This window comes from Lissotriton helveticus, chromosome 1_1 (genome assembly GCF_964261635.1).
Source record: "Lissotriton helveticus chromosome 1_1, aLisHel1.1, whole genome shotgun sequence".
Taxonomy (NCBI): domain Eukaryota; kingdom Metazoa; phylum Chordata; class Amphibia; order Caudata; family Salamandridae; genus Lissotriton; species Lissotriton helveticus.
The window spans coordinates 2,001,691,732-2,001,718,412 of record NC_136057.1 but is presented as its reverse complement, the minus strand read 5'-3'; the positions used below and the strand labels follow the sequence as shown (position 1 = coordinate 2,001,718,412).

Genomic DNA, 26,681 nt, shown 5'->3' with positions numbered 1-26,681 from the left:
TCCTTTAATAGTTTCACTCTAAAGGGAAGAGTATTAGCAACATAGATCGTAAGCCCCTCCTTTGGTCTGCCCATGTTTCCCTGCACTGCTGAGGTGAAAAAGGTTTTATATCCCGCAAGGTGTAACGGGGTTGTACACCATGTTTCTTGGAGGCAGAGTATCTGATGTTCCCTGGCTGTGTCAAGCCATAGCTCCAGTGTTATTTTTGAGGACAGACCTGCGACGTTCCAATAAGCGATGGAAAGGCTCAGGTTTGTGGAATCGGGGGAGGCGTGAAGGGGAGGTATTTCTATCGAAGTGCTCACAGCCAGAGTGTCTGTCAGGTGGTTTGTCTGGGCCTGTAGGAGGTTAATGGGGTCTTTAGGGATTTTGGTTTGGTGATAGTATGGATCGGGGGTAGTTCCAAGGGGGTCGGGAGGTATGATATGGATTGCATTGGTGGAATTACAAAAGAAAGCAGTGATAGTCTCCGAGTTTAAGTTTTTGTGGGTATAAGGAATGGGCTTCGGTGACACTCGCTGCTGACTTTGATTTACTGGTTGGTCTATGGTATTGAAGTTTTTACTCTTAGGTTCAACCCTGAATAGTCAATCGACCATCTCAAGGCAGTCGAAACGATTTTGTGTTGGAAAGCCCTGCCAGCCTTCGTATGACTGGAAGGGTCTATCTTGCCTGTATTGCCTTGGCCAGTCTCTCGGAGCATTTCCGCTTCTGTGGTCGTAGGTGTACTCCATCTGCTTCCACTGGTCATTTTGGGGCTGGTGCCAATTCCAGGATGGGGTGTAATGATGTTGTCTCGTTGGGGGATAAAAGAAGGAGAGATGTCGAGCATCTATTCCCCCCTTTTTCTCCAGCGAGGGCCACGCGCAGATATAATCCACAGTGGAGGGGTCTCTGCATGTTACTATGATGCAGTCCCCACGGGTCGATTTTGGTGTTTTACCTACCCATACTACCCTGCGGACTGTAGAGATCCCTCCCGAATGATGGGATTCTAGTGGCCTGTTGATGCTTAGCCATTGCATGACCTTGTTTTTAAGTGACCAGGCGGTTTCCGGTGTATCGTCCATTAGTTCTGGTACACCGGTGAGTACTAGTGTATATGGGGTGGCTTCTGGGGGCAAGTGGGCTGGACGTCTAGGTCCTGGTGCTTTTTTAGGAAACTTTTTGGAAGGTGACTGAGAGACCGTTGGTTTGGGCGGAAAAGGTGTTAACTTTTTTGTGGGGTGAGTTGTGTTTATGTTACCTGTTGCAGGCCCTGAAATGACTGGGGTAGCCGAGCCTATGTTGGTTGTTTGTTGATTCAACACCGCATTGATTTTACCCTTTTGTGCTCGGGGGGTTGCATTTTGTGGATTTTGGTTCAAAACGTTTTGTTTTGGATTTTTTGAGGGTAAAATAGTTGGGGTTGGTTGTTTTGTTACTTTGGGTGGATGTGGTTGGAGAGGAATTTTGGAGGACTGAGGGACATTTCGCGGCCCCTTTTTCACTAGATGTGTATTGGTATCAAGGAGTGTTGCAGAAAGAATTGCCAGTTGGGCTTCAAGATTCCTAATGCTTAATTGGATAGGTTTCAAATGATGGACCAGAAGGTCTTTTGTTGCAGTTAATACTTGAGAGGTGGCTTTGCATGTTCTACAGGGGTTATCAATTGCCTCGTTAGGGATTGTGCAGTGCGAGAGGTTGGTTTCTAAAAAGAATGAAGTGATTGGTTGCAGAGATTGTGTTGTATGTTTTAACGGCTCCATGGCATGACCTGGGGAAGGAGCCGTACCTACTACATTGTCAGTGGGGTTTGTACTGCCTAATTTTTTTGGAATGGCTCCTTCTCTTTCTCCTCGAAGATACATGGCTATATTAGTCTGAGATCCTTCATGTATTTGACAGGCTGCTAAATCAGGGGTTGCCTCTAGATTATCTGATGTTAATGATAAATCAGACTCGAATTGCGTTACAGATAAATCTACTATAGACGGGACTGTGTTAATATCAGGAGCAGTCACAGTCGCGGGAAGAGAACAGTTTGGGGAAATTAGATGAATAGGGGAAGTAGCGGTTGCTAGGGTGCCCAGAGATGATCGTTTTGCGTTCATGAGGTCCAGTGACACTCTTTTTTCGAGAAGGGAGATACTCTGATTGATTACCTCGTGTGTCCGTGAAATGAATAGATCGATTGGTCCAGTTATTTGTGCTACCTCTTGGGCATTCTTGGATTTGGTCTTTGTGTTACTCCTGATTTTCGGCGGCATGGTTGAGGTCTGATGGCTGTAGAACCAGAGCCGAAAGGGGGGTGGCCCGGTCCGGTCTCTACCGGTCACTAACGGACAACAACGGGCCCGCCCTTGGCCCAGGCTTCGCCCCGGGCTTCGCCCCGGGCTGCGGCCCGCGCGCGTCCCGCGATGCGCGGTACTGCTTTCACCTAAATTCCTGTTTGATTAGAGGGGGCGTGGCACTGGGAGGGGGCGCGGCTCTCACGGGAAGAGGACACAGCTGGTGTTGCTTGCTGGTCCTCGCAGTCCCTGTGCCGCGCCTCTCACCTCCGCTGCGGCCTCGATGAATGACTCCTCCTCACGCTGGACACTGGGTAGGCTGGAAAACAGATTGGCTACTCCTGTAGCACTGGTCCGAGTTCAAAGTGGCAAAAACCTCTATGCGAGCGGCTCCCGCGAAGCGGGGGCCGCGAGAGGTAAAGAGCACTGCTTGAGGGGGCGTGGCACTGGGAGGGGGCGCGGCTCTCACGGGAAGAGGACACAGCTGGTGTTGCTTGCTGGTCCTCGCAGTCCCTGTGCCGCGCCTCTCACCTCCGCTGCGGCCTCGATGAATGACTCCTCCTCACGCTGGACACTGGGTAGGCTGGAAAACAGATTGGCTACTCCTGTAGCACTGGTCCGAGTTCAAAGTGGCAAAAACCTCTATGCGAGCGGCACCCCAGTATAAGAAATTGAATGAGAGGGGCCCTCAAACCAAAGGGGCAAAGCTCTGTATTAGACTATAAAGTCAAAAATCTATAATACTTTTTGACTTTATTGTGCCTTCGTATACCCAGGAAAACGTATAAAATACTTCTGAAAAAAACACAAGGAAGCCCAAAAAAATGAACAGCCTGAATTTATAATTATAACATTGAAAGGCTGTCTCTTCCGAATTCTGAGAAAGAGAGCTTAAAGACCGCAATCCGACAGAGAGAAATTAGAATTGAATTCTAAGAAAGGCTAAAAATGGTTATTCTTTCAAATGCCCCCAACCCACGGTCGTTATTGCTTCTGCTGACGTCAGTCACACACTATCCGCAAATACTGGTGTTTGGGCGTCTCCTGGGTTTAAAAATTCCATAAATATACAAAACAACGAGGACACATAGAATCGGAAATCAAGAAACTATGTCAGATGTTACCTTCTAATATCTGCCTGTTTGGTCCTCTGGGTTCCTCATGGGGCGGTTCATCTAGAACGGAAAGAGAATATATAGTAAATCAATGACGTCAAACAGCAGTCACGTAATGTACTGCAATACACTCTCGCTACGAGACCGATACAGCATACAGACACTTTTGTTATCAATTATTAGTCAGATCATACGTTGCAAAACATACCCTTTCTCCATCTTTTAACACCTTAGGAGCTCGTAAATATACCTCCCCAGTGCTGCGCTGTCCATTATCCAGTGCTGAACTGGACGCAGCACTGGGGAGGTAGTGCCCGTGACGACCGTTGGCCGACGGCAGCACTTAAAGGGTTAAGAATAACATGCTGGATTTATCAATGGTGCCTACCAGAATACAGTCCTACTGTTTTTTTTAAATAACCAATAATTTATGATAAAAACCATTCCACACAAACAGTGGAGCTCTTCTGATTAATTATAACATTTAAAGTCACCATGTCAACGTGCTTTAAAAGGATCTACAAAACCAGTTCATGTGGTGTAATTGGACATCCTCTTAAAAAACACTACAAGAGAATCAACTGGCATACTAAGGGTAGAACATTTGAAAACAAATGTGTTATGCAAGAGCAGAGCTGACAACAACTGGCATGGTCATGTCGTGTTTGGGCTCCAGCACGTGCTCTCTTCTTGGAGCATTTATTTATTTATTTATTGAGTTTTATATAGCGCTGGCTGGACCTGGAGGTATCAGAACGCCTTACATCAGGAACAACAGCAAGTTACAACAATAATCATTTAGACATTTTACTCGAAAATTTCAAAGTGAATGCCAAATCATAGGCGGCAGAGAGGGAGAAGGGGGGTATGTATAAGACTAGAAGGATAGGTGGGGGAGGAGGGGAGAGAACCTGAGGGGGTAGTCAAGTCAAGTCACGTCAAGTCAAGTAATTTGTATAGCGCGCTACATACCCAGAGGGTCTCAAGGCGCTTGAGGAGGGAGGGGAATTACTTGTCGAATATCCAGGTGTTAAGTTGCTTTCTGAATGCTAGGTGGTTTTGAGTGAGGCGGAGGTGAATGGGGAGTGAATTCCAGGTTTTAGCCGCCAAGTAGGAGAAGGATCTTCCTCCCATGGTGGTTTTGTTGATGCGTGGAACAGCAGCAAGGGCTTGGTTGGAAGAGCGTAGCTGGCGGGAGGGGGTGTAGAAGGAAACTCGCGTGTTGAGGCATTCGGGTCCAAGTTCATAAAGTGCTTTGTGTGCGTGGGTGAGGAGGCGGAATGTTATCCTCTTATTGACAGGGAGCCAATGGAGGTCTTTCAGGTGATTAGAAATGTGATCTTTACGCGGGATGTCTAGTATGAGTCTGGCTGATGCGTTCTGGATGCGTTGGAGTTGTTTCTGAAGTTTTGCGGTGGTACCGGCGTATAGGGTGTTTCCGTAGTCCAGGCGGCTTGTAACCAGTGCGTGGGTGACCGTTTTTCTAGTTTCGGTGGGGATCCAGCGAAATGTTTTTTGAGCATGCGAAGAATGTTGAAGCAAGATGATGAAACGGCGTTGACTTGTCTGGTCATCGAGAGTGAGGAGTCCAGGATAACGCCCAGGTTCCGTGCGTGGTCCGTCGGGATGGGTGCTTTTCCAAGGGCAGCTGGCCACCAAGAGTCGTCCCATGCGGAGGGGGAGGTACCTAAGATAAGGATTTCTGTTTTGTCTGAATTCAGTTTCAGACGGCTGAGCTTCATCCACTCTGCTACTTCTTTCATTCCTTGATGTAGGTTGGTTTTGGCGGTGTTAGGGTCATTGGTGAGTGAGAGGATCAGTTGAGTGTCGTCAGCGTAGGAGATGATCTTGACGTTGTGTTGGCGTGCGATGGTCGCGAGGGGGCTCATGTAAAGGCAGAGCCGGCAAAAAGAGAAAGACGTTCAACTCAAGCGAAAAGAAAACATAGCAAAAAACATAAGGTCAGGGTATAGTAATTTAGAGACAGAGTTGCGCAGAATTAACAAGGATAGTGGAAATATTCAAAGGGGGGAGAGAAGATAGAAAGGGACAAAAGTGGTGTAATGAAAGCGGGTGCGGGGATAGAAGGGACTTGGGGGGAGGGGGGGGGGAGTAAGGCAGACCAGAAGGAGGGGGAAATACTCCGAGGATCGTCTAGGTAAGAGCGGAGGGAAGGGGGGAAAGACATGGGTACAACAAGATGGCAAGTCCAGGTACGGGAGATCTGCGATGGTCAGCAACAAAATGGCTGGCGAGTCAAAAGTCAGAGGGACAAAAGTCCACGATGCGAACCAGGGAGTAAGAATTAAGTGCATAAGAGGAAAGAAGTCAAAGGAGGGTAGGCAGTTCCAGAGTCAAAGGCAGGAGGCAGGGAGAAGAGGCGTGCAGAGGCTTCGGTCCACAAGGGAATCAGTGATGATAATCCACCGGGCGTAGCTCCCGCACCTCCATACCTGTAAAGGACTCTCAGGTCACAGAAGACGGGATCAAGGCGGATTACCTCTGAGGAGACGACCAGCATGGGGGGTGGGGGGGGCAGCGAGGCAGCAGCGAGAACTGGGGGAGCAAGTATTCTCCGGGTCGGCAGACTGCAGGTGGGAAAGTGAGTACATCAGAGCAAATAGCGCCATGGCACTCACCTTCGACCCGGAAAACGTTGTCGGTGATAAAGCGTTGGGGCAAGCAGTTACTTGCGACCTAGTGGGTAGAGGGATGGAACGGAAGAGTGGAATCTAGTCCCCGTTCAGTCTGCCCCCATCTGGAGCCTTCCGTGATGAAAGAGCTGCGCCCAGGCTGGTTTGTAGATCAGGCATCCGCGGGTCTTAGTTACGAGGGAGGTAGCAGAGGGGAAAAAACAGAAGCAGCGGGAGGGGCCTGTCATGTCCCGATCTCCAGTAGGGTAGGTGACGGCCGCGGGAGGACCTGGGCCGGACTCCTCAATAGCCGAACCAGGCGGCTCCTTTGGGCATCGGCAATGTAGTCGCGATGTCCCGGAAGTGTGGAGATCTCGCCCCCGGGTTAATCCATCACCATCCGGAGCTAGTAGAAGTGTGGTGAAGCTCCATGAGGTCTCCTCTGCCAGGAAGTAGATTGCTCTCTGTAGGATGGACATTGAAGTAGCCAGAGAACTGGCTGGAGGTGATTTACTATTACTGCATAGGGATTTTTCACTGTGCGAGAACCTCTGTTTGTGCTGTGCCGTGCTGACCCAGGTAGCCCCGCCTTGACGCGGAAGCCGAGGACGAGACAGCGGCTGTGACCGCCGAAGCAAAAGCTGCCTGCCATAGGACGCCAAGGAAAACACAAAACACAAAACTGTGCCGCAGGAATAGCTGCCACAGTGGGACCAGCCGCTGCTTCGAGGGGGAGACCCCCCAGTGTTGAACTGCGAGCTGGCGGAGAGCGCTCCCACCCAGTCCTGGGTCCGGACCTGTGCTGAGAGGAGCCTGCAGGGAGTGAAGCCCAGGCAGCAGCACTGAGGATACCGGGAGGTGGAAGTAAGGACACAGAATATAAATACAAATATAAATACAATATGAACTCTTGATAAAGAGATAGAAATAAGGCGGAGACGTCAATTGCGGTGAGAAAAAGGGCACGGGGAGCGCACTGGACTGAGGCACAACAGTAGTAAGTGAGGGCTTGGGGCTATGTTCTCCGGATTGCTACTTTAAAAGTCATTGAGCTGAAACCTGCTAGGACTATCCTAGAATAGGACAGTTGAACCAGTTTGAACCAGTTTGAACTGCTGACAACAACTTTGGTCATGTATAGGCATTAATAATGGCTCCCAGGAAAACAAAAAATACTCAGGACCCGAAGCCGAAACCAATAGAGACCTTAGCAGACCTGGGAGACTGTGGACAGCATTAAGAGCCCTGGGGTAGGACCAAAAAAAGGAGCGAAACAAATGGGAAAAAGGAACGGGGACATAGATACAAGCGCAAGCGCAAATAAGGGGGGTACGGCCTCAAGCTCACTAAAAGACGTTGTGGGGAAGTATTTTTAAAAAGTATTTTCTCCTGCAAAGAACTCTGTATTAGAGGAGGCTGAGGTAGAGGCAGAGCCCGGATTGCAAATTGGGAATACCTCACTAGCTTATGAGGCGTCTACGATGAAGTCAGTAATTTTAGCTAACCAGACTCTCCAATCTCTATTGGGACAAAAGTACAAAATATCTCCACGGCTGTCCTCTTCCCCACATGGGCTGTTTACTCAGGACCCAGAGGATATAATTCAGGATTGTCCAGGTTCAAACAGCGAGGATGAAAGAGGAGATGGAGAAGTTATACCAGACACCGAGAAAAGGGTGAAAGAGTCTGAAAAGCAAGGCCAGCATGAGAACCAGTTTTCGGTGGGAAAAGAAAGCATCGACCTAAATCAAACCTCAGGGTTGAACCTAGAACTCTCAGCAACACCTGCATCCTCTATGACAGACCTGATGTTAATTCTACAGATAATAGTATTCAAAGGAACCATCCCATGCCATAATTGTCAAAATTGCCACAACATTATCCCAGGGACAAACATTAACCATCCTAGTTCTGGCAAACTGATCTCATTGAAAACCAATGCCACCTGTGATTCCACCAACGTGGTATATCTTTTAAAGTGTCCTTGTGGATTACCATATGTAGGAAAGACAGAGCGCAAGATAAAAACACGCCTCAATGAACACAGAAGTAACATCAGGAATAAAAATGTGAAATCTTGCGTGTCTGCCCATTTCACCCAACAAAATCACACGAACAGCCAGATTCGTTTTTTGATTCTTGAAAATGTCAATAAACCGGAGGGCATGGACCCCAAAAAATATCTTTTACAAAGAGAACTGTTTTGGATCTTTAAATTGGGAACGACCGTGCCCAACGGTCTCAACGAACGCCTGGAATTTAGCAGCTTTATATGACTTTGTGTATAACAGTTTGAAGTTTTCTATCTCGCTGGTTGATCAACTTTTTTGCGCATGTTTTTACATGTATTGCACTCAGGATGCATCCCAGTTAATTTCTGGTTTTTCCTTTTTCTATTTATCTCGTCTATGCCACTTCATCTTCCCACCACTTTTTCTTCCAACCTTTTTTCTCTTCCACTATTTATTTTTTTCCCACTATCTTTTTCCCACTATTTTTTTCATGTCCCTCAACATTTCTCACACACGTTCTTTTCATTCTCTTCGTCTCTAGTTACACACATCTTTTCGTCCTCTGGTGTGTTTACGTTAGTCTTTTGCTTATGTTCATTTGTTTAAACCTCCGTGTTAGTCCGTTTTTCATTGCCACCTTCCTAATTCCTTAAACGCCACCGTGGTTTTCTAATCAGTTTCACTCGCGTATACCGGCGTCTTCACTACTGGTTTTTTCGCGGAGACTCGTCTTTCTGTATGCTAATCCTCGGTAAGCACATTTGAAAACAAGTTTGTTATCGCGCTAAATTTGCAGGACACACGGGGTATTTCCCTAATTGTATTCTTTTTGGTGACGGGTGTTTGCGTTACCTTCTTACGCAGTTAGTTAAACTTTCAAGGGTAATAGGGTTCACCGATTTCACCTATTTTTCAGACACTTTTGATTTCACCCGTGAAGCTTACTCTGATTTATTCATTTGTGTAACATGTGTACCGTTACCCGATGCATCCTTTTATGAGTTCACAGCACTGCATGTTAGTAGCTTATCACCGAATCTTGTGTTTGTTAGTTTTCACTCATTTCCGGTTCACATACTGATTCTACTCTTATTTACTTGATTTTCAGCTTATACCCCCTGACGAAGAGCCTCCGGGCTCGAAATGCATTGGGGTGAGGACATGTATATATGATGTTACCGCATTGAATGGAAATATTTTGGATAAGCTCCATCTTATGAACGAAAATGTGTTCATCATTTGACAATGATTTGAAAAACAGTTTTTGAGCTATATTTTGAACTCATTTACCTCAAAAAGAAAAAAGTGAATAAAACTTTCTGGAACAATATTTTTGGATTACATTGTCTCAATATAGCAGATCGGTGTGCTCAGGTTCAACCACCCTGTGCCTACAGGGTTCTCTCACATTGTCTACGTTCTGCTCTTTCTGGACAGTAAGAGCATCATCCTGAGCACCCTAAAGGACCTTTCTTTCATACATACCCTAAAGAACACTTGGTTTATCTAGGAGTGCAGCGGAATTTCACTTCTTTACAGTTATCCCCTTCTGTCCAATCCGCTTTTTGGCACCCACTTGTCAAGCATCATGTCGTATGCAGATATAGCAAACTTGACATCAAACAAAGCTGACACTTTCGAATTTTCTACAGAGGATACGGAACGGATATATACTTTAATTCAGGAACCGGAATGTGTGAGCTCTAGCACCGGATCAATTCAGTCTAATATTCGACAATTACTTTACGCAGCAAAAAGGGAGATCAACCAGCGTCTAAATGCTAGTACGCTTATTCGCTATCACAAGGTATCAAGAATACCAAGAGGACTACGCATTCCTTTAAAATCCACGCTATGCAAGAACAACAGCAAATTTACTGAAAGATGGTATGGGATTTTAAATAAATGTTCGCTCGACCTGATTTTACTGATTGTTGAAGAACTTTCAAAAATGTTAGAAGATCTTACCATTGAAGTAACTCAGCTTAAGGAGGAACTGAGTTCCAAACTTACTGGAGAAGAATTAAAACAAACCTTGGAAGACATCAATACCCAGTTGGAAAAGTACACAAAAGAAATCAATGAACGTAAACTACGCAAATTTAAACGGGATACCGTAGATTATAAACTGGGGGAGGTGTACAACTGGGCTGAGATATATGCAGCCAGACGACAACAAAGAACACAACAAAACAAATCTACAGAAGGTGACACATCCTCCTCAGATGACTCCACCCGTTTCCGGCAACCAAGACCTCCACCTCGTCAAACCCCACATCAACAAGGAGGCGCCTCGGCGACCCTTCAACCACAAAGTGCGGCATCTACTAGTCAAATCACTACACAAAGCACTGGACCGGTGCCTTTTTTAGGGGTAGGCACAGATGCAACCGGAGATCCCGGAGAACGCAGTACAACAGAGCAGCAACGTCCTATAGCACAGTCAACGAGGAGTCACAGAACCTAATCATAAACATTTCAAGAACGACCATTTCAACAACTCAAAATAGAGTTTTACAGAAGGGGATATCGTTTGTCCCGACCTACAACTTGAATGACCTCGAAATTCAGACCAGCCTGTTTAAATTTATGCGAAATTTGCGGTTAAGACATTTTTTTTCTAACATTTGTCCTACTCCCTCCAATACAGAGGAACATACATCCTTGGACTTACGTCCCAAAAGCAACTTCATGGCTCCAGTGAGCCACAAAACGTTGGACCTGTTCGAAACTTTGGTACAAAAAGACCTAGACAAAATATGTAAATTGCCTACAAGACACAAGCAAAATCTGAATAATCAAGAGAAAATGGCTTTAAAACAATTAGCTACCAATGATAACATTACAATCTGCCCTGCAGATAAAGGCGGATCCTTGGTCATTATGGACAGTCAATTTTACCTGGACAGCGTACAAAAACATCTTTCAGAGACCAACATCTACATGGAAATTCCATCAGACCCTACTAAGGAGTACGCTGCTATTCTTCAGACAATCGTTGATAAAACTGTGTCCTCAGGAACCATTACCACCAGAGATCGCAACTATCTCATCAAGAGTCATCCCAGTGTTCCATATCTATACATGATTCCCAAAATTCACAAGCATCCGACAAAACCACCATTCAGACCAATTGTTAGCACCATAAACTCAATCCATGAACCAATTGGAACCTATATTGACCGTCATTTACAACCATCAGTCAAATCCATGACCAGTTTTTTACAAGACACCACAGATTTCCTAGCCAAACTCAGTCAAGTCACCATTGATCCTCAAACATCCATCCTGTTGTGCACGATTGATGTAAACTCTCTTTACACTTCCATTCCCCACAATCTAGGAATACAGGCAGCAGAAGCGGCATTGTTGAAAACTGACAAACCACAAACCTTGCAAATTTTTCTAATGGAACTCATTGAATTCACCTTAATGCATAGCTATTTTAGATACAACAACAAATTTTACAGTCAACTATCCGGAGTAGCCATGGGCAACTGTGCTGCTCCGGCATATGCTAACCTGTTCATGCAGGACTTTGAAAATGAACACATCCTTTCAGTACCACATTGGAAGAATCACCTGCAAACTTACCATCGTTACATTGACGATATCTTTCTAATTTGGACAGGTACAGAAGAACAACTCACATTTGCCATTACCGATTTGAACAACATTGATGAAAGAATTCAATTCACCCACCAATACAACAGTTCCAATATCACTTTCCTGGATGTTAACATCACCAAGATAGATCACAAACTTGAAACATCCATGCACATCAAATCAACCGACCGCAACAATTATTTACACTATTCCAGCTTCCATCAATCCAGTCTCAAAATTCATTTACCATATTCTCAACTCCTCAGAGCAAAAAGAATAGCTTCCACCGATGAATCATTTGTACGGGACAGTACTAACATCATGAAAAAATTCACCAAAAGAGGGTACCCTCAAAGGATTATCAACAACGCTTACCAACGCGTTAATTCCATTGTTCGTTCCACACTATTGCAACCCAAAGAGAAAACAAGTGTGGATACACAACCTAACGTGTTTGTCTCCAAATTCTCCACCAAAAGCTATCTGATCAAAAAATCCATTAAAACTCACTGGCAAATGCTACAATTAGAACCAGACTTCAACGAGATTTTCAAGGACATGCCCATATTTGCATATCAAAGATCTAAAAATTTACGATCATTCATCAAACCACAGAAGAATGAACCCATAGTATTCAAAGGAACCATCCCATGCCATAATTGTCAAAATTGCCACAACATTATCCCAGGGACAAACATTAACCATCCTAGTTCTGGCAAACTGATCTCATTGAAAACCAATGCCACCTGTGATTCCACCAACGTGGTATATCTTTTAAAGTGTCCTTGTGGATTACCATATGTAGGAAAGACAGAGCGCAAGATAAAAACACGCCTCAATGAACACAGAAGTAACATCAGGAATAAAAATGTGAAATCTTGCGTGTCTGCCCATTTCACCCAACAAAATCACACGAACAGCCAGATTCGTTTTTTGATTCTTGAAAATGTCAATAAACCGGAGGGCATGGACCCCAAAAAATACCTTTTACAAAGAGAACTGTTTTGGATCTTTAAATTGGAAACGACCGTGCCCAACGGTCTCAACGAACGCCTGGAATTTAGCAGCTTTATATGACTTTGTGTATAACAGTTTGAAGTTTTCTATCTCGCTGGTTGATCAACTTTTTTGCGCATGTTTTTACATGTATTGCACTCAGGATGCATCCCAGTTAATTTCTGGTTTTTCCTTTTTCTATTTATCTCGTCTATGCCACTTCATCTTCCCACCACTTTTTCTTCCAACTTTTTTTCTCTTCCACTATTTATTTTTTTCCCACTATCTTTTTCCCACTATTTTTTTCATGTCCCTCAACATTTCTCACACACGTTCTTTTCATTCTCTTCGTCTCTAGTTACACACATCTTTTCGTCCTCTGGTGTGTTTACGTTAGTCTTTTGCTTATGTTCATTTGTTTAAACCTCCGTGTTAGTCCGTTTTTCATTGCCACCTTCCTAATTCCTTAAACGCCACCGTGGTTTTCTAATCAGTTTCACTCGCGTATACCGGCGTCTTCACTACTGGTTTTTTCGCGGAGACTCATCTTTCTGTATGCTAATCCTCGGTAAGCACATTTGAAAACAAGTTTGTTATCGCGCTAAATTTGCAGGACACACGTGGTATTTCCCTCTACTAATTGTATTCTTTTTGGTGACGGGTGTTTGCGTTACCTTCTTACGCAGTTAGTTAAACTTTCAAGGGTAATAGGGTTCACCGATTTCACCTATTTTTCAGACACTTTTGATTTCACCCGTGAAGCTTACTCTGATTTATTCATTTGTGTAACATGTGTACCGTTACCCGATGCATCCTTTTATGAGTTCACAGCACTGCATGTTAGTAGCTTATCACCGAATCTTGTGTTTGTTAGTTTTCACTCATTTCCGGTTCACATACTGATTCTACTCTTATTTACTTGATTTTCAGCTTATACCCCCTGACGAAGAGCCTCCGGGCTCGAAATGCATTGGGGTGAGGACATGTATATATGATGTTACCGCATTGAATGGAAATATTTTGGATAAGCTCCATCTTATGAACGAAAATGTGTTCATCATTTGACAATGATTTGAAAAACAGTTTTTGAGCTATATTTTGAACTCATTTACCTCAATAAGAAAAAAGTGAATAAAACTTTCTGGAACAATATTTTTGGATTACATTGGCTCATTATAGCAGATAGGTGTGCTCAGGTTCAACCACCCTGTGCCTACAGGGTTCTCTCACAGTTCTACAGATAACTCTTCTAGGGCTTTTAGAAGTCACTTTGTCAAATAATGAAATTTTAAAAGTACAATAAAAGCATCTATTTAGGATTGAGGGGGAGTTGGGAGGAATTAGAAACCAAATGCCAGCAATGGTAAGACCAGTACCAGACCCGCAGTCCCCTGCATCAGGTAGGGAAGAGGCAGCGAAGGTTGACCCCTCTAAGACAAATCAGGCGGTTTATATTTCGAGGTGGCCATTGAGGGTAATGAGAAGGAGAGAGAATTCTAGAAATGGGCTATATAACCGAATGAGACTAACCGGAAGGAAGTTATAGAAAAAGGGATCTGGTAAACGAGGAAAAAGAAGTGGGGTTAGAAAGGTAAGCTCGAGTAATCCGGAGCAGGAAATCCATCTAAGTCAAACTCAAAGAGAAATAGGAACGAGGATGGCAATAAAGAACCAGGTGAAAAAGGTGCCACCCCAAAACAAGCCAGTGGGCCAGGAGAACCAAGCACTGTATCTACCGGAATTAAAGATCAAGAACCCCAACAACATTGACTGTAATGGAGTAAGCTCACAAGTAGGTAGTCCTCCAGAGTAAGAAACAGAAGGCATTCCAGACAGCCATATATGGTACCAACTGGGATAAGAAAAGAGGGTGAGGAGAGCAAGTGGCTATACCTTGTACCAATTCAAACAGGTGAAGGTGGTAAGAAACAGAGGAAGAGAGGGCCGCTAAATAGGGCACAACTTTTACACTCATTTGCCCAATGCCCAAATTTGAAGGGGATAGGAACAAAAGATCTGCGGCAATTAGGATTTAAGCTGAATGAGGAAGGAAAGGAGGTCACCATGCGGAGAGAGAGATATTAAAGGAAGGGATAATGCTAATACCCGAAGAAGTTGTATAAATAAAGGTAGAAGGAACAAAGACACAAGGAAAGGTTTTTCTAAGGTGCCACGCCGGCCTAGGTAAGAGACAGGTGAGGATAATAGCGAAAGAAGTAGGTGTAAGTATGGTAAACCTCAAAATAGATGTTAACAACTCAGAAAAAAGAATGGTAAATTGGAGCCAAGATTTTAGCCAAGTAGGCCCTTCCAATAGGTATAGCGAGGAGTATGGAGAAGAGGGTTACTTAGAAGATGTCGAATAGGTAATGGGGACGCCGCGTGGCTTAAAGATTGTTTCCTGGAATGTAAATGGTCTGGGAGACCAAACAAAACTGGAAAACCTAAAGGAGCTAGCAAAAAGCTCTGAGATGAGGGGCGTGGCCAAGATGGCGGAGTGAGTGGTCGCACTTGCCGCGATCTCCTCCAAGCCTGGGCCCCTAGGCTGCTGAAATACCGCTGATCTCCCCCCACGCTGCTATCCAGCGGCAGCGGAGGGCGAGGGGATCCCGGTGTCCTGGTCCTGAGAAAAGAAGACGCCAGGGGACACGATTGGCGAGCTCCGGTCATTGTGCCGGGAACGGAGAGGGCCTTCGGGTCCGGCCGGGGGTGGAGTCGGATCCGCCCTGCGACGTTGGCCGAGCCCGGGGAGCTGTCCTGCGGCCGTGGAGCTCGCCCGGAACTGTGGGGGACTTCTGCCGGGTCTAGCTGGTGCCCCCGGGAGGTCCGACAGGCTGCTTCCCTGTGACGGAAGCACGGAGGGCTGAAGGTACGGGCCGGGCCCGGGGGCAGCGTGAGGCCGGGTCGCGGCCGCGAGGCGGACCCAGGTAGCGCTAGGAGAGGCCCCGACCTGCTTGGACCCGCAGGAGGTGTGGCGGCGGATCGGTCCGGCGGCCCGGTTGTGGCGAGCGCCCCTGTCGAAGCGGGGGGAACCTCTCGAGGCTGACCGCATCCAGAGCGGCCGTTGGGGCGGAAGGATCACGCGGGGCCCCGGCTCCACCCCCAGGAAGGCCTGAAGCGATCCGGACACGGGTCACCCAGGCGGCGAGTCGGCGCTGGTCCCCCCGTGAACTGGGGTCACACATTGAAGTAAGCTGCTTGGGACTGGCCTGGAGGCTAGGTGGGCCCGAGGAGGAGATTGGCTCGGCGACGGCCCTCGCCCCAGGGACGGACGCACCGGAGCCGAGCGGCCCGCTCGGTGGGTGCCTGTGAGGCCAGAGGGGCGGGGAGACGCACTTGCCCGACGGAGGCTGCTGGTGGCCAAAGGGGGAGATTGAGGCTCCATCCCCCTGCCCGGACGGGGCCTGGGCTGCGAGGAGGGGAATCCGGCCAGCCGGCGGGGGACCGTGTTGCCTACCAACAGGGGAATCTACGCGACGCCGCAGCTACGGCCTACTGGCCCTGAGTTACCGGTGGTTGGCAGGCCTCGAAGGCTGAGGTGAAAGCGACCCCATCCGGCCCTCCCTCAACACTGCCTGGGAGGGACTGGGCGCCTACTGGTCCGGTCCGGCGGGTGTCCCCCGGGTCCATTTGTGGCGCAGTAATACGGAGAGACGGCGGCGGGCCCGGCTTGACCTCAGGACACGACTGCCCCGGGAACGCGGGGTCCTACCCCTGCCCGGGTCGGGTGGTTGTAGACGGCAATAGCGGGGCCCCAGCGGTAATCGGCGAGTTCAGTGGTGGTGCGGAGTGGTGAATAAGTGGTGCATTGCTCTGTGTGGAGCGCCTTGCCTCCATTGCCCGCGGTTGGAACGGGACCTGCAGGTAGGACACAACTCCCAGGGTATGGCCGGACTGGGAGGGTACGGACTGCAGTCGACGGCATAAGAGCACAGGGGACTCAAGAGATCGGAGCAGGCCAGCTGGCTGGTGGCCCGGGAGAGCGGTGACCACTGGTGCCTCTGGTGGCAACTGAGGAACCCAGTATATTGCTCAGCATGGCCGGCAATAAGGGAGCTAAGAAGGGCGATCGTACCCTTCCGGATATGCTGAACAGGGGCACTGCGCGGCAAGATCGAGGACAGCACTCCCCAGGACAAGCGAGCAGTTCCCAGGGGGCGAGTGGAGGGGAGCCGCCAGTCACCAGATCCTTTCTTGAATCACTCTTTAGCTCCCTCCGAGAGGATTTTCAGACTCTGAAGCAAGAAGTGGCGGGGGAGGTCCGAGAAGTGCAGAGGGAGGTCGATGGCCTGGGTGAGAGGGTGACCTCCGTGGAGGAAGCCGGCCGCGCCCGAGATGAAGAAATCACGCAGCTTCAGCAAGAGGTAATACGGCTTCGGGACCAACATATCGATCTTCAATCACATGCAGAGGACCTTGAGAATCGTTCCCGGAGGAACAACATTCGGGTCCGGGGTGTGCCTCTCGGAGAAGAAGGGGAGGACGCTGCGGGCTACCTGCAAGACCTGTTCAAGGACATATTAGACGAGCCAACCGAATTTCTCGTCAGAATAGACAGGGCGCATAGAGTGGGCCTGCGGCGCAGACCTCCGGCGCCCCCTCCCGATCTCTTGGCCTACTTGCCGGACTACCCCTTAAAAGAAAGGATCCTTCGGGTGGCCTGAACCAAGCCTTCTCTGGAGTTCAGAGGTCATCGCGTGGCCCTCTTCCAAGATCTTTCGGTGGTCACACTGCAGAAACGCAAGTCCTTTAAAATTGCGACGAGAGCATGACACTCAGTATTCTTGGGGCCACCCGTTCCGCCTCGTCTTCCGATGGAATGGTACATTGCATCAGCTACGCTCCCTTCAAGACGTCTGCGCAGTATTGGGCATCACCGCGACTGATGAGGACGCACCCATCCCACGCCGTAGACGTGTCACCAGGGATGGCTGGCAAACAGTCCCGGGCCGCCGACATTCGGCTTCCTCGGCAAGACCAGACTCGCCTACTATACGGGCGGGAATGGACAGCGCAGTGAGAGGAGTGGCGAGAGATACGGCGACTGGTGACGTGGCGCTGACTGCCTAAGAAGAGCTCCGGGGGGAGATCGACATCGCTTTACTGGAACTGCAGGTTTGGGGGCTGAAGGATGGGGGGGGGGGCGGGGGGTTGCGTAGTGGCTGGACGTCCACTTGTGACTTTCCATAGACTTGTCCGTTACGGACCGGACAATGGTTCCTCTGGAACAGTTTGAAGGGCGAAGGGGGGGGGGGGGGGTTGGGGGGTGTGGGGGGAGTCTAGTTGGGGTGTGGGAGTTTCAGGGTGGGATCCGGGAGTTGGGTACGGGAGAAGGGGTCGTCCAGTGCACCACGCAGGTATTTGTTGGTTTAGTTGTCTTTCTTTACCTTGTTTGGGCCAGAAGGGGACATGGCGCGCATGCGGAGAAGATGGGATGGGTTGCACAATGCGCTGCGCAGCCCACGGACACGCTGGTGTCAGCCACACACAGCAGGTTGCCTAACGAGGGGAGTTTCGTACCCGCATATTGTTTCCTATTCGCCCTTTTGCCACGGGCGCTGGGGTGGGTGGCCGCACCTTCCGCGGCCTCCGTACAGAGTGGCCACGCGTCCGCGCGCTCCCTCCATCATGCCTCCTTACACTTTTAAGGTTATGACCCTGAATGTTCGGGGTTTGAATAATCCCGTCAAGCGGCGGGCGGTGCTCTCCCTGCTGGAGAATACTCATGCAGACATATGCCTCCTTCAGGAAACGCACCTGCTGCCTCAGGACACGCATAGACCGCGCTCCCATAAATTTCCAATCCAGTTCTTCTCCTCCTGCACTACTAAGACAGCAGGGGTGGCGATTCTAGTGGCCAGACGCTTTAGGGGGGGAACATCTCCATAAGTTCACTGAGCAGAAGGGCAGGTTGTTAGCACACAGGTTCAGGGTGGGGGGACTTACGTTCACGATCGGGTCCCTCTATAGCCCCAATGACAGACAGAAACGTTTTCTGCAGTTAGCGGTGGAGGATATCACTGCCTCGCCAGACAGGCATATTATACTCGTCGGAGATTTTAATATGGTCTTCGACTCTGCCATGGACAGATCGGCGCACACACCCCGCAGGTCGGGGAGTTCTCGGCCTGCTGTAAAGCACGGCTTGCAGAGGTAGATCTTCTGGACCTTTGGCGTCATATGCACCCCGCAGACAGGGACTACTCGTATTATTCCCACGCACATAAGACCTATGCGAGGCTTGATCACCTTTTAGTTACATCTCCGGTGCAGGCGTTGGTCTCGTCGGCGGACATGGGGGTCTTATCTTCATCGGACCACGCCCCCGTTGAGGCCTCGCTGTGCCTGCCCCCCGCAACTCATCCTCCAAGGACATGGCGCCTCCGAGATACTCTGCTACATAGGAAGGTGGTGGTAGACCGCATTGAAGAGGTGCTCTGTGATTATATGGCCCACAATGATAACGCTGACACCACCCGAGCCACACAGTGGGCGGCTCTGAGGGCTGTCCTCAGGGGGGGATTTTTGGCGATCTCCGCAGCTGAAAACAAGGAGCGAAGGGCCAAGAGGGACGAGCTTACTGATAGGGTTCGTGAGCTTGAATTGATCCATCGCAGGACGGGGGCGCCAAGGAATTGGCGACAGCTCAAAGAAGCAAGGAAGCTTCTGGCAGCCCTGGATATGGACCGGGCAGAGTACGCGGCTCTCCGGCTGCGACATGCCTTTTATACAGGGGGAGACCGTTGTGGCAAGCTGTTGGCCAATAGGCTCCGCGTTACCCGTCAGAGCCAGCTCGTCAAGGAGATTTCCGACCCCGCAGGGACGGTGGAGAAGGAGGATGCTCGTATCTCGGCCGTGTTCCGGGGGTTTTATGAGAACCTTTACGCCAGTGACCCCCCGGACGAGGCAACCACGACCTCCTATTTGGATTCGGTCACCTTGCCGTCCTTGGATCCCCAGCAGGCGGAGCACCTCAATAGGGATATTGGAATAGAGGAGGTGGTGTTGGCCATTGCCAGACTTAAACACGGCAAAGCGCCGGGCCCGGACGGCTATTCTGCGCTTTTTTATAAAACTTTTTGCACATCGCTAGCCCCTGTCCTTGCTCGCCTTTTTAACTCATTTGCGGAACCCGGGGCCATCCCGGCTGATCTCCTGCGAGCCTCCATCACGGTCATCCCTAAGCCGGGGAAGGACCCGAAATTCTGTGGGTCCTATAGACCGATATCCCTTCTGAACGTGGACTTAAAACTCTACACAGGAATCTTGGCCAGTCGACTAGCGCCCCACCTGCCCGGTCTAATCGACCCTGATCAGGCGGGCTTTGTCCCAGGGAGGCAGACGGTCGATAATAGAAAACGGGTGGTCCACCTGCTGGAGAAGGCCTCTCGGATTCTGGTGGAGAGAATGATGCTGGCAGTGGACGCGGAGAAGGCGTTCGACCGAGTGCACTGGCCTTTCCTGGAACAGGTACTGGTGAAGGCGGGCATAGGGGAAAGGTTCCGCTCCATGGTCCTCAACTGCTACAAAGAACCGACGGCTGTGGTCCGCGTGAATGGATACACTTCTCCGGCCTTCAACATCGAGAGGGGCACTAGGCAAGGTTGCCCACTATCGCCCTTGCTCTTTGCTTTATACATGGAGCCGTTTGCACAACGGGTTCGAGACAACCCGGCTGCAGCGGGAATACGGATGGGTGGCTTTACGCATGCTATCAGCCTCTATGCGGACGATGTCATTTTCACGTTAGCTACACCCCGGACGGCCTTGCCGGCCTGCGTGGAGGAGCTGGCCTCCTTCGGTGTAGTCTCCGGCTTTAAGATGAACGTGGGGAAGTCGGTAGCCTTGGATATCTCCTTAGAACCGGCAACTCGGACGTACCTGCAGAATAGGTTCCCCATGCTTTGGTCGTCAGAGGCGATACCCTACCTGGGGATCAGGATAGCGCCCACGTTACCGGCTATGGTTTCGGCTAATTATTCGGCTCTGGGGGCAAAGATTAGGGAGGAATTGGGTCGATGGAACCGCGGCATCCTCTCTTGGTTAGGTAGGATTGCTGCCATTAAAATGACGATTTTACCGCAGGCTCTTTACTTGTTCAGGGCTTTGCCGCTCCAGCCACCGGCCGGGTGGATTCCGCAGCTGCAATCAGAGGTGGCGCGCTTCATTTGGCAAGGGAAAAAACCCAGGATGCGCAGAGCCCTCTCACTTTTATCTCCTGAGGCAGGAGGTCTGGGCATTCCCGACTTCCGTAAATATTTTCAGGCAGCGCAACTGCGGTATTTAGTAGAATGGTGCAGATGGGAGTCGGATAAGCATTGGCTTTTCCAGGACCAGGCGGTAGCGGGCAGACCCCTGCAGGAGATACCGTTCTTGCGCCGGTCTCACCGACCTAAGAATCTATACGCCTCTTTTATCACTAGGGTGCCTTTGCGGGTCTGGGACATTACTTGCCTTAAGTATGACCTCACCTCGTTTCCGTCGCCGCTCTCACCGTTAGTGGACAATCCGGACTTTACCCCGGGCATGGAGAAAGGGGCTTTTACGCATTGGAGGCAGGCGGGGTGTAGAGCTCTGTGTCATATGTATGGCCCTGAGGGGGTCGTCCCCTTTACGCAGTTCCGTCAAGAATTCTCTCTCCCCGAGACTGAGAGACATCGCTATATGCAAGCAGTCATTGGGCTCTTCAGCCGCAGGTGAGAGAGACAGCAGACAGACACTTCTCACCGTGTGAGAGGTGGCTAATGACACGTACATCTGACTCAAAACTGATCACGGATCTGTACAGGTTCTTACAACAACCCTCAACACACTTCTACAACCCGGGGAGGGAAAGATGGGAGCGGGAGCTAGGGAGAACATTAAGTCCCAAGGAGTGGGAACATATTTCCTATAGGGCGCGTCACTCGGCGTATCACGTGGGCCTCACTGACACACTGACCAAGGTCTCCACCTATTGGTACTACACACCCGAGCGGATCCACGAATTTGACAATAGTAGGGAGGATACATGTTGGCGGGGGTGCGGACACCGGGGCACACTCACGCACATCTTGTGGGACTGCCCTCTCTTGGACGCCTATTGGAAGGAGGTGCTGGACGAAATAGACTCATTTTGGCATTGAGCTCCCGCGCTTCCCTGCATATACTCTGTTAGGGCTCCCGAATGACCTAATGTATCCCCTCAGGTCCAGTAGAGGTAGGCAAATAGCCATTGCCCTAGGCTCCGCGGTCCAGAACATTTTGATACACTGGCGCACTATCACACCGCCCACTATCACAGGCTGGCTCCATAGATTGTGGCATGTGCTGGGTATGGAAAAATTGTCCCTCACGGTGGCTGGGGACATAGCACAATTTACTGAACTCTGGCAACCATTTCATTCCTTATTGCTCACGGAGTTCAGAGAACTTACTTGTCCCAGATATCTCCGCCTCCTGCGGCTTACGAACCCGGCAACACCTGACCGGTGAATTGGTACGAGCTTCACTTTCCCCGTGAATTGTGGCCTTGATGTGCGCAATGGATGTGGCTAGTGCACTGGACGACGGGAGGGGAGGGTGGGGGGGAGTTGGGCTGGGGAAGTTGGAAGTTGGGGTTTGGGGGGTGTTAATACTGGAAATGTCGTGTCATACTGGGACAATGCACTCTCTCTATTGCTGTGCTGGACTACCATATATGGACTGCGCCTAATAGCCCTTTGCAAAGGTTGGGGTTCTCTGGCCGAAATAGGTTGCTCCATAATAGTGTGTATTTGTCTTGGTGTGTCATGCTGAATAAAATACTTTAAACATAAAAAAGCTCTGAGATCATTTGCATCCAGGAAACTTGGCTATGCGGCAAGACCCCAATATTCGACGGCTTCCGTCAATTCCACCACCCAGCAAAAAACTAAGATTTGGACGCCCAGGGGGAGGAATTATGACATTGATTTCAATAAGAATAGTAAAGAATGCAACCCAACTTAGAGTAAAATGTAAGTGGCTGCTCGCTTGTAGGATATTTTTAGCAGCCACTGACAAAAAGTACACAGCTCTAATGCTTTTAAATGTATATATGCAATGGGGAACCCAGGAGGAATATGTTGCTGAAATGAGCAATTTTAAAGAAGACATTGATTTAATTGGGGAAACGTATGGCACGGATTTAATATTATTGATGGGGGATTTTAATCATAAACTAAACCCAAAGAAATCTGATGGCTGGTTCTCAGACATATTGGAGGCTTATAATGTAAACCAAGCAACCTTCCCCAATTGTGAAACTACAACTCGGGATATAAACCTGGGAACTTATTTGGGGACTAAAAGCCTCTTTTGTTTAAATGGAAGGTCACCCCTTGACAGCCCAGCGATGAAAACATTTAAACCAGGCACACAAAATTGTCCAATAGACTACGTCTTTATGTCACTTTGGAATTTTGCCTTAGCTAAGGATTTTAGAACTTATCAAAGAGAAGGAAGCGATTATAATCCCTTGGAGTTAGAGCTCTTGGGGATCCATCTGAAGCCCTGTGATAAAGTTATTGATCAAGAGATGGGATACCCAAGGCGTATTACAACGAGGCTAACAGATGAATATATAGGAAGGCTAGAAAGATTACAACAGAACCTCGATCTTGGAAATCAGAGCGGGCAGGGGCTAGACTGGTATGTGGACAAATTAGAACAAGTGGTTCAAAGCCTCCGAGTAGAACTTAAAAAGGATACAAAAAAACGTAAAGAGGCACCAAAATGTAACAAAGAGTCATGGAAAGCGGTTCACTGAGGATTGCCTAAAAAAGAAGAAGAAGCTAATGACAGAAGCGCGTATGTTAAGGGTAAAATATGATCAGGAAAGGGCAGATAAGCTTGCACATTTAAAAAAAGAATATATTATGTTAATAAGGAGTGCAAAAAGGTGTTATAAAGATTCGTGCTGGGCAAAACTACTGGAGACAATTGAAACAAAGAATTTATGCCAGTTTTGGAAGCTGGTACAATCAGCAGCAGAACCCCCACCCGCTTCAATGAATTGTGTGGTGGAAGAAGCGGCGTGGGTGGAATACCTGCTGAAATTGTATAGCCCGGGAAGAGAATTGGCTGCTGGGGAGCCTCAGGAGTGGGGCGGGCTAGTTGAAGAGCTCAAAGCAGATTTTTTACCCTCAAATGTAAAACTTACAATAAAAACCTTAAATCTAACAAGAGCAGCAGGACCAGACAATCTCCCAGCTCTGATAATAAAATCACAACTGAATTGGTGGGCAGAATTCTTCTCATTAATGTTTCAAGTAATCTTAGAATCTGGGAAGATCCCCAACAATTGGAAAGGAGCAATAATCAGAGCGGTGCATAAGAAAGGCGATTTGCATACACCAAAGAATTACAGATTATTAAATCTGTTAGATATTGGTGAAAAGATCTTTGCGAAAATAATACAAGGAAGGCTCAAAGCTTGAGTGGAACAGTACTCGATTATACCGGCAGAACAGGGGGGATTTAAAGAAGGTCATTCCATCATAGACCACTGCTTTGCCCTTTGGGCACTTGCTCGGAAGTCATTAGAGCAGAATGGGAAATTGTATTGCTGTTTTGTTGATTTCCGGGCGGCATTTGAATCAGTGGACCGCAAGTGTCTTTGGGAATGCCTGAGAGAGTATGGTATACCGGAGGACCTACTGGTTATCTTAAAGGAACTACATACAGGAAACTGGGCCCAGGTAATTAAAGATACACAAGGGGCATTAACACACAAAATAGTGGTAGGGAACGGGCTGAGACAAGGCTGCGTTTTGGCTCCTCTAATATTTGCTTTATTCTTGGCCGACCTACCCAAAGTTTTAGAAGTGGAAAGAAGTGCAAGTCCTAGAATGAGCGGAAATAAAGTGGCATGTCTTTTATACGCAGATGACCTTGTGATACTCGATCAAACGGAGCTTGGGCTACAAAGGAAATTAAATGTTTTTATAGATTACTGTGAGAAAAAGTTTTTAGTTGTAAATATGGACAAAACGAAGATTTTATGCTTTAGAAAAAGAGAAAAAAAATGTGGTTTTTAGGGCATATAAAACTGGAGATTGTAAAAGAATATAAATATTTAGGCCTCTGGTTTGACAGTGCCCTTAAATGGTGTACCCACATGGAAGCGGAAAAAGCAAAAGCTTTTTCTTCAATTTGTGGGCTGAAAAAGTTTAATAAGGAATTTGGAGAAATGTCCCATAGACCCATGCTAAAAGCATATGATGCCATGATACCTCCTCAGATTTTGTACGGGGCAGAAGTCCTGTACCTAAGTGGCAAATGTAGATGGGATCAGGAAGAAGGGAAGATCCTAAAAACCTTATTGTCTTCACCAAGGTCTGCTATGATCCAGGTTGTAAGAATGGAGACAGGAACAACAGCTTGGAACATGCAGACCCAAATGTCATTGCTAAGATTTTGGAAACGCCAGGACCCCTGGGGTGTGAAGAAGGTCTCACAATGGTGTAGGGAGGAGATACGAAGCAGTAGCTTAAAGTGGGCAAGAGAGGTAAAAAAGAAGATCTTAACCATAGCGAAGACGTTAAATGTGAGTTTAAATCAACACACAATGGAGAAAGAATTTACCAAGGCCTCACTTAGATCCCAAGGTCAGGAACAGTCTAGGAAAAATGACTTGGTATACCTGAGCTTGAAAAAAATCGGTGAAAGAGAGAAGACATTCTTGGGTAAAAGAATCATGGTATCCGTACCTGGACACCTTGCCAAACAATGCGTTTAGGTGTGAACTACTAAGAGTATGAATCGGAATTAACCCGTGGCTAATGGAGGGGAAAACTAAGGCTGAAATGTCATATGTTGATGGAATTTGTAAATGTGGCCTCAGAACTAAAAATTATATTCTGCATATATGGAATAAGCTCAAGAGCCCAAGCTATAGATATACTATTAAAAATTACAAATCTTGATATAGCCATTGCTTTGGGGAACTATATGAAAAGCATAAAAACCTTCCTGAGGGACAGTTTGAAGGGGGTTTAGCAACTTTATCCCTCCTTCTCTTTTAGTTTTCCCCATCTAGCTTAGGCAAAACATTTTAGACAAAGATATATTTAATTGAACGGAGTTGATATGTAATATTTGCTGCTAGTGGGGTAGGAATTTGGATTATGTACCTTTATTATGAATTTTATTGTAAGGAATTTTTAATGCATTGATTGTTTTTTATTGTGATTCTTGCAGTGTTTATAGACCATGGTTTAAATAAACAAAGTGTTTCAGTACTATTACTGCATTATGCGAAACGTATGTAAGAGGTGCTGTGACCCTGTGAATGTGCCTCATCATAGGAACGGATATGGGTAAGAAGATTAGAATCGATGGAGTGTCTGGGGTTAAACCACAAACTTGGACCACCTGAGCCTACAGCTGCTACGTTAAAGAGAGACATGAATTAAGCCAGATCGAGGAGAAATAGTGGTTGCGTGTGCGGCAGTGAACCTCTCCAGGCAGCTCTCACAGTCAAGGCAAAGCCAAGACTAGAAACAAGAGATTTGAACACCAGTCACAGGTATGGTAGAGTCCAAATAACAGAGGAGTAAAGTTGCTAGTTTCATCAGATGAATATGGTTGACTAAGAAGTACAAGAACCATTTTATAACCATAATATCAATCACCCAAGGGTCTCCAGACCACATCTCCAGCCCTCAATATCTCATCATCAGGCTTCTAACTTCTTGCTGACATGCCATCAAGCCACAGAATCAGCTGCGAAGCCACAGTCATAGCTTGCTCTGCAAACTTGGAGTCACATCCCCTACAGGTACTTTAACAGGCACTGCACATACACATGACTCAATATTTATCTCTTTTGAAGAACTTGCAAATCCGAGAGCTCTAGGACACTGTCAGCCGGTTTCTTTCACTAGGGTAAGCCTAGAGCATCTTGCTTTCAACATTGGAAACTTGGCGCAACAGTCCGTGAGACTTACATCTTGCAACAGGTATCAAACCGAAAACAGGAAAAGGACCAACCATTTCCACTGACATGAGCGGGTTTCTTTAAAGGGTGGCCTAATCATCCTATAAAGT

At 47.9% G+C, this 26,681-nt stretch overlaps 1 protein-coding gene across 2 annotated transcripts in view; it reads right to left on the bottom strand.

The window, feature by feature from the left end:
* The window catches only part of SLC30A7 (solute carrier family 30 member 7), a 228,986-nt gene that overhangs the window by 134,120 nt on the left and 68,185 nt on the right, over positions 1-26,681 (bottom strand). For both annotated transcript variants that reach the window (XR_013594931.1, XM_078644589.1), the window contains exon 7: positions 3,395-3,445. Coding sequence is in view for 1 of the 2 variants with exons in the window: in XM_078644589.1 (XP_078500715.1) it covers positions 3,395-3,445 (51 nt within the window). In the remaining variant the exon portion in view is untranslated. The remainder of the gene's footprint in view (positions 1-3,394; positions 3,446-26,681) is intronic.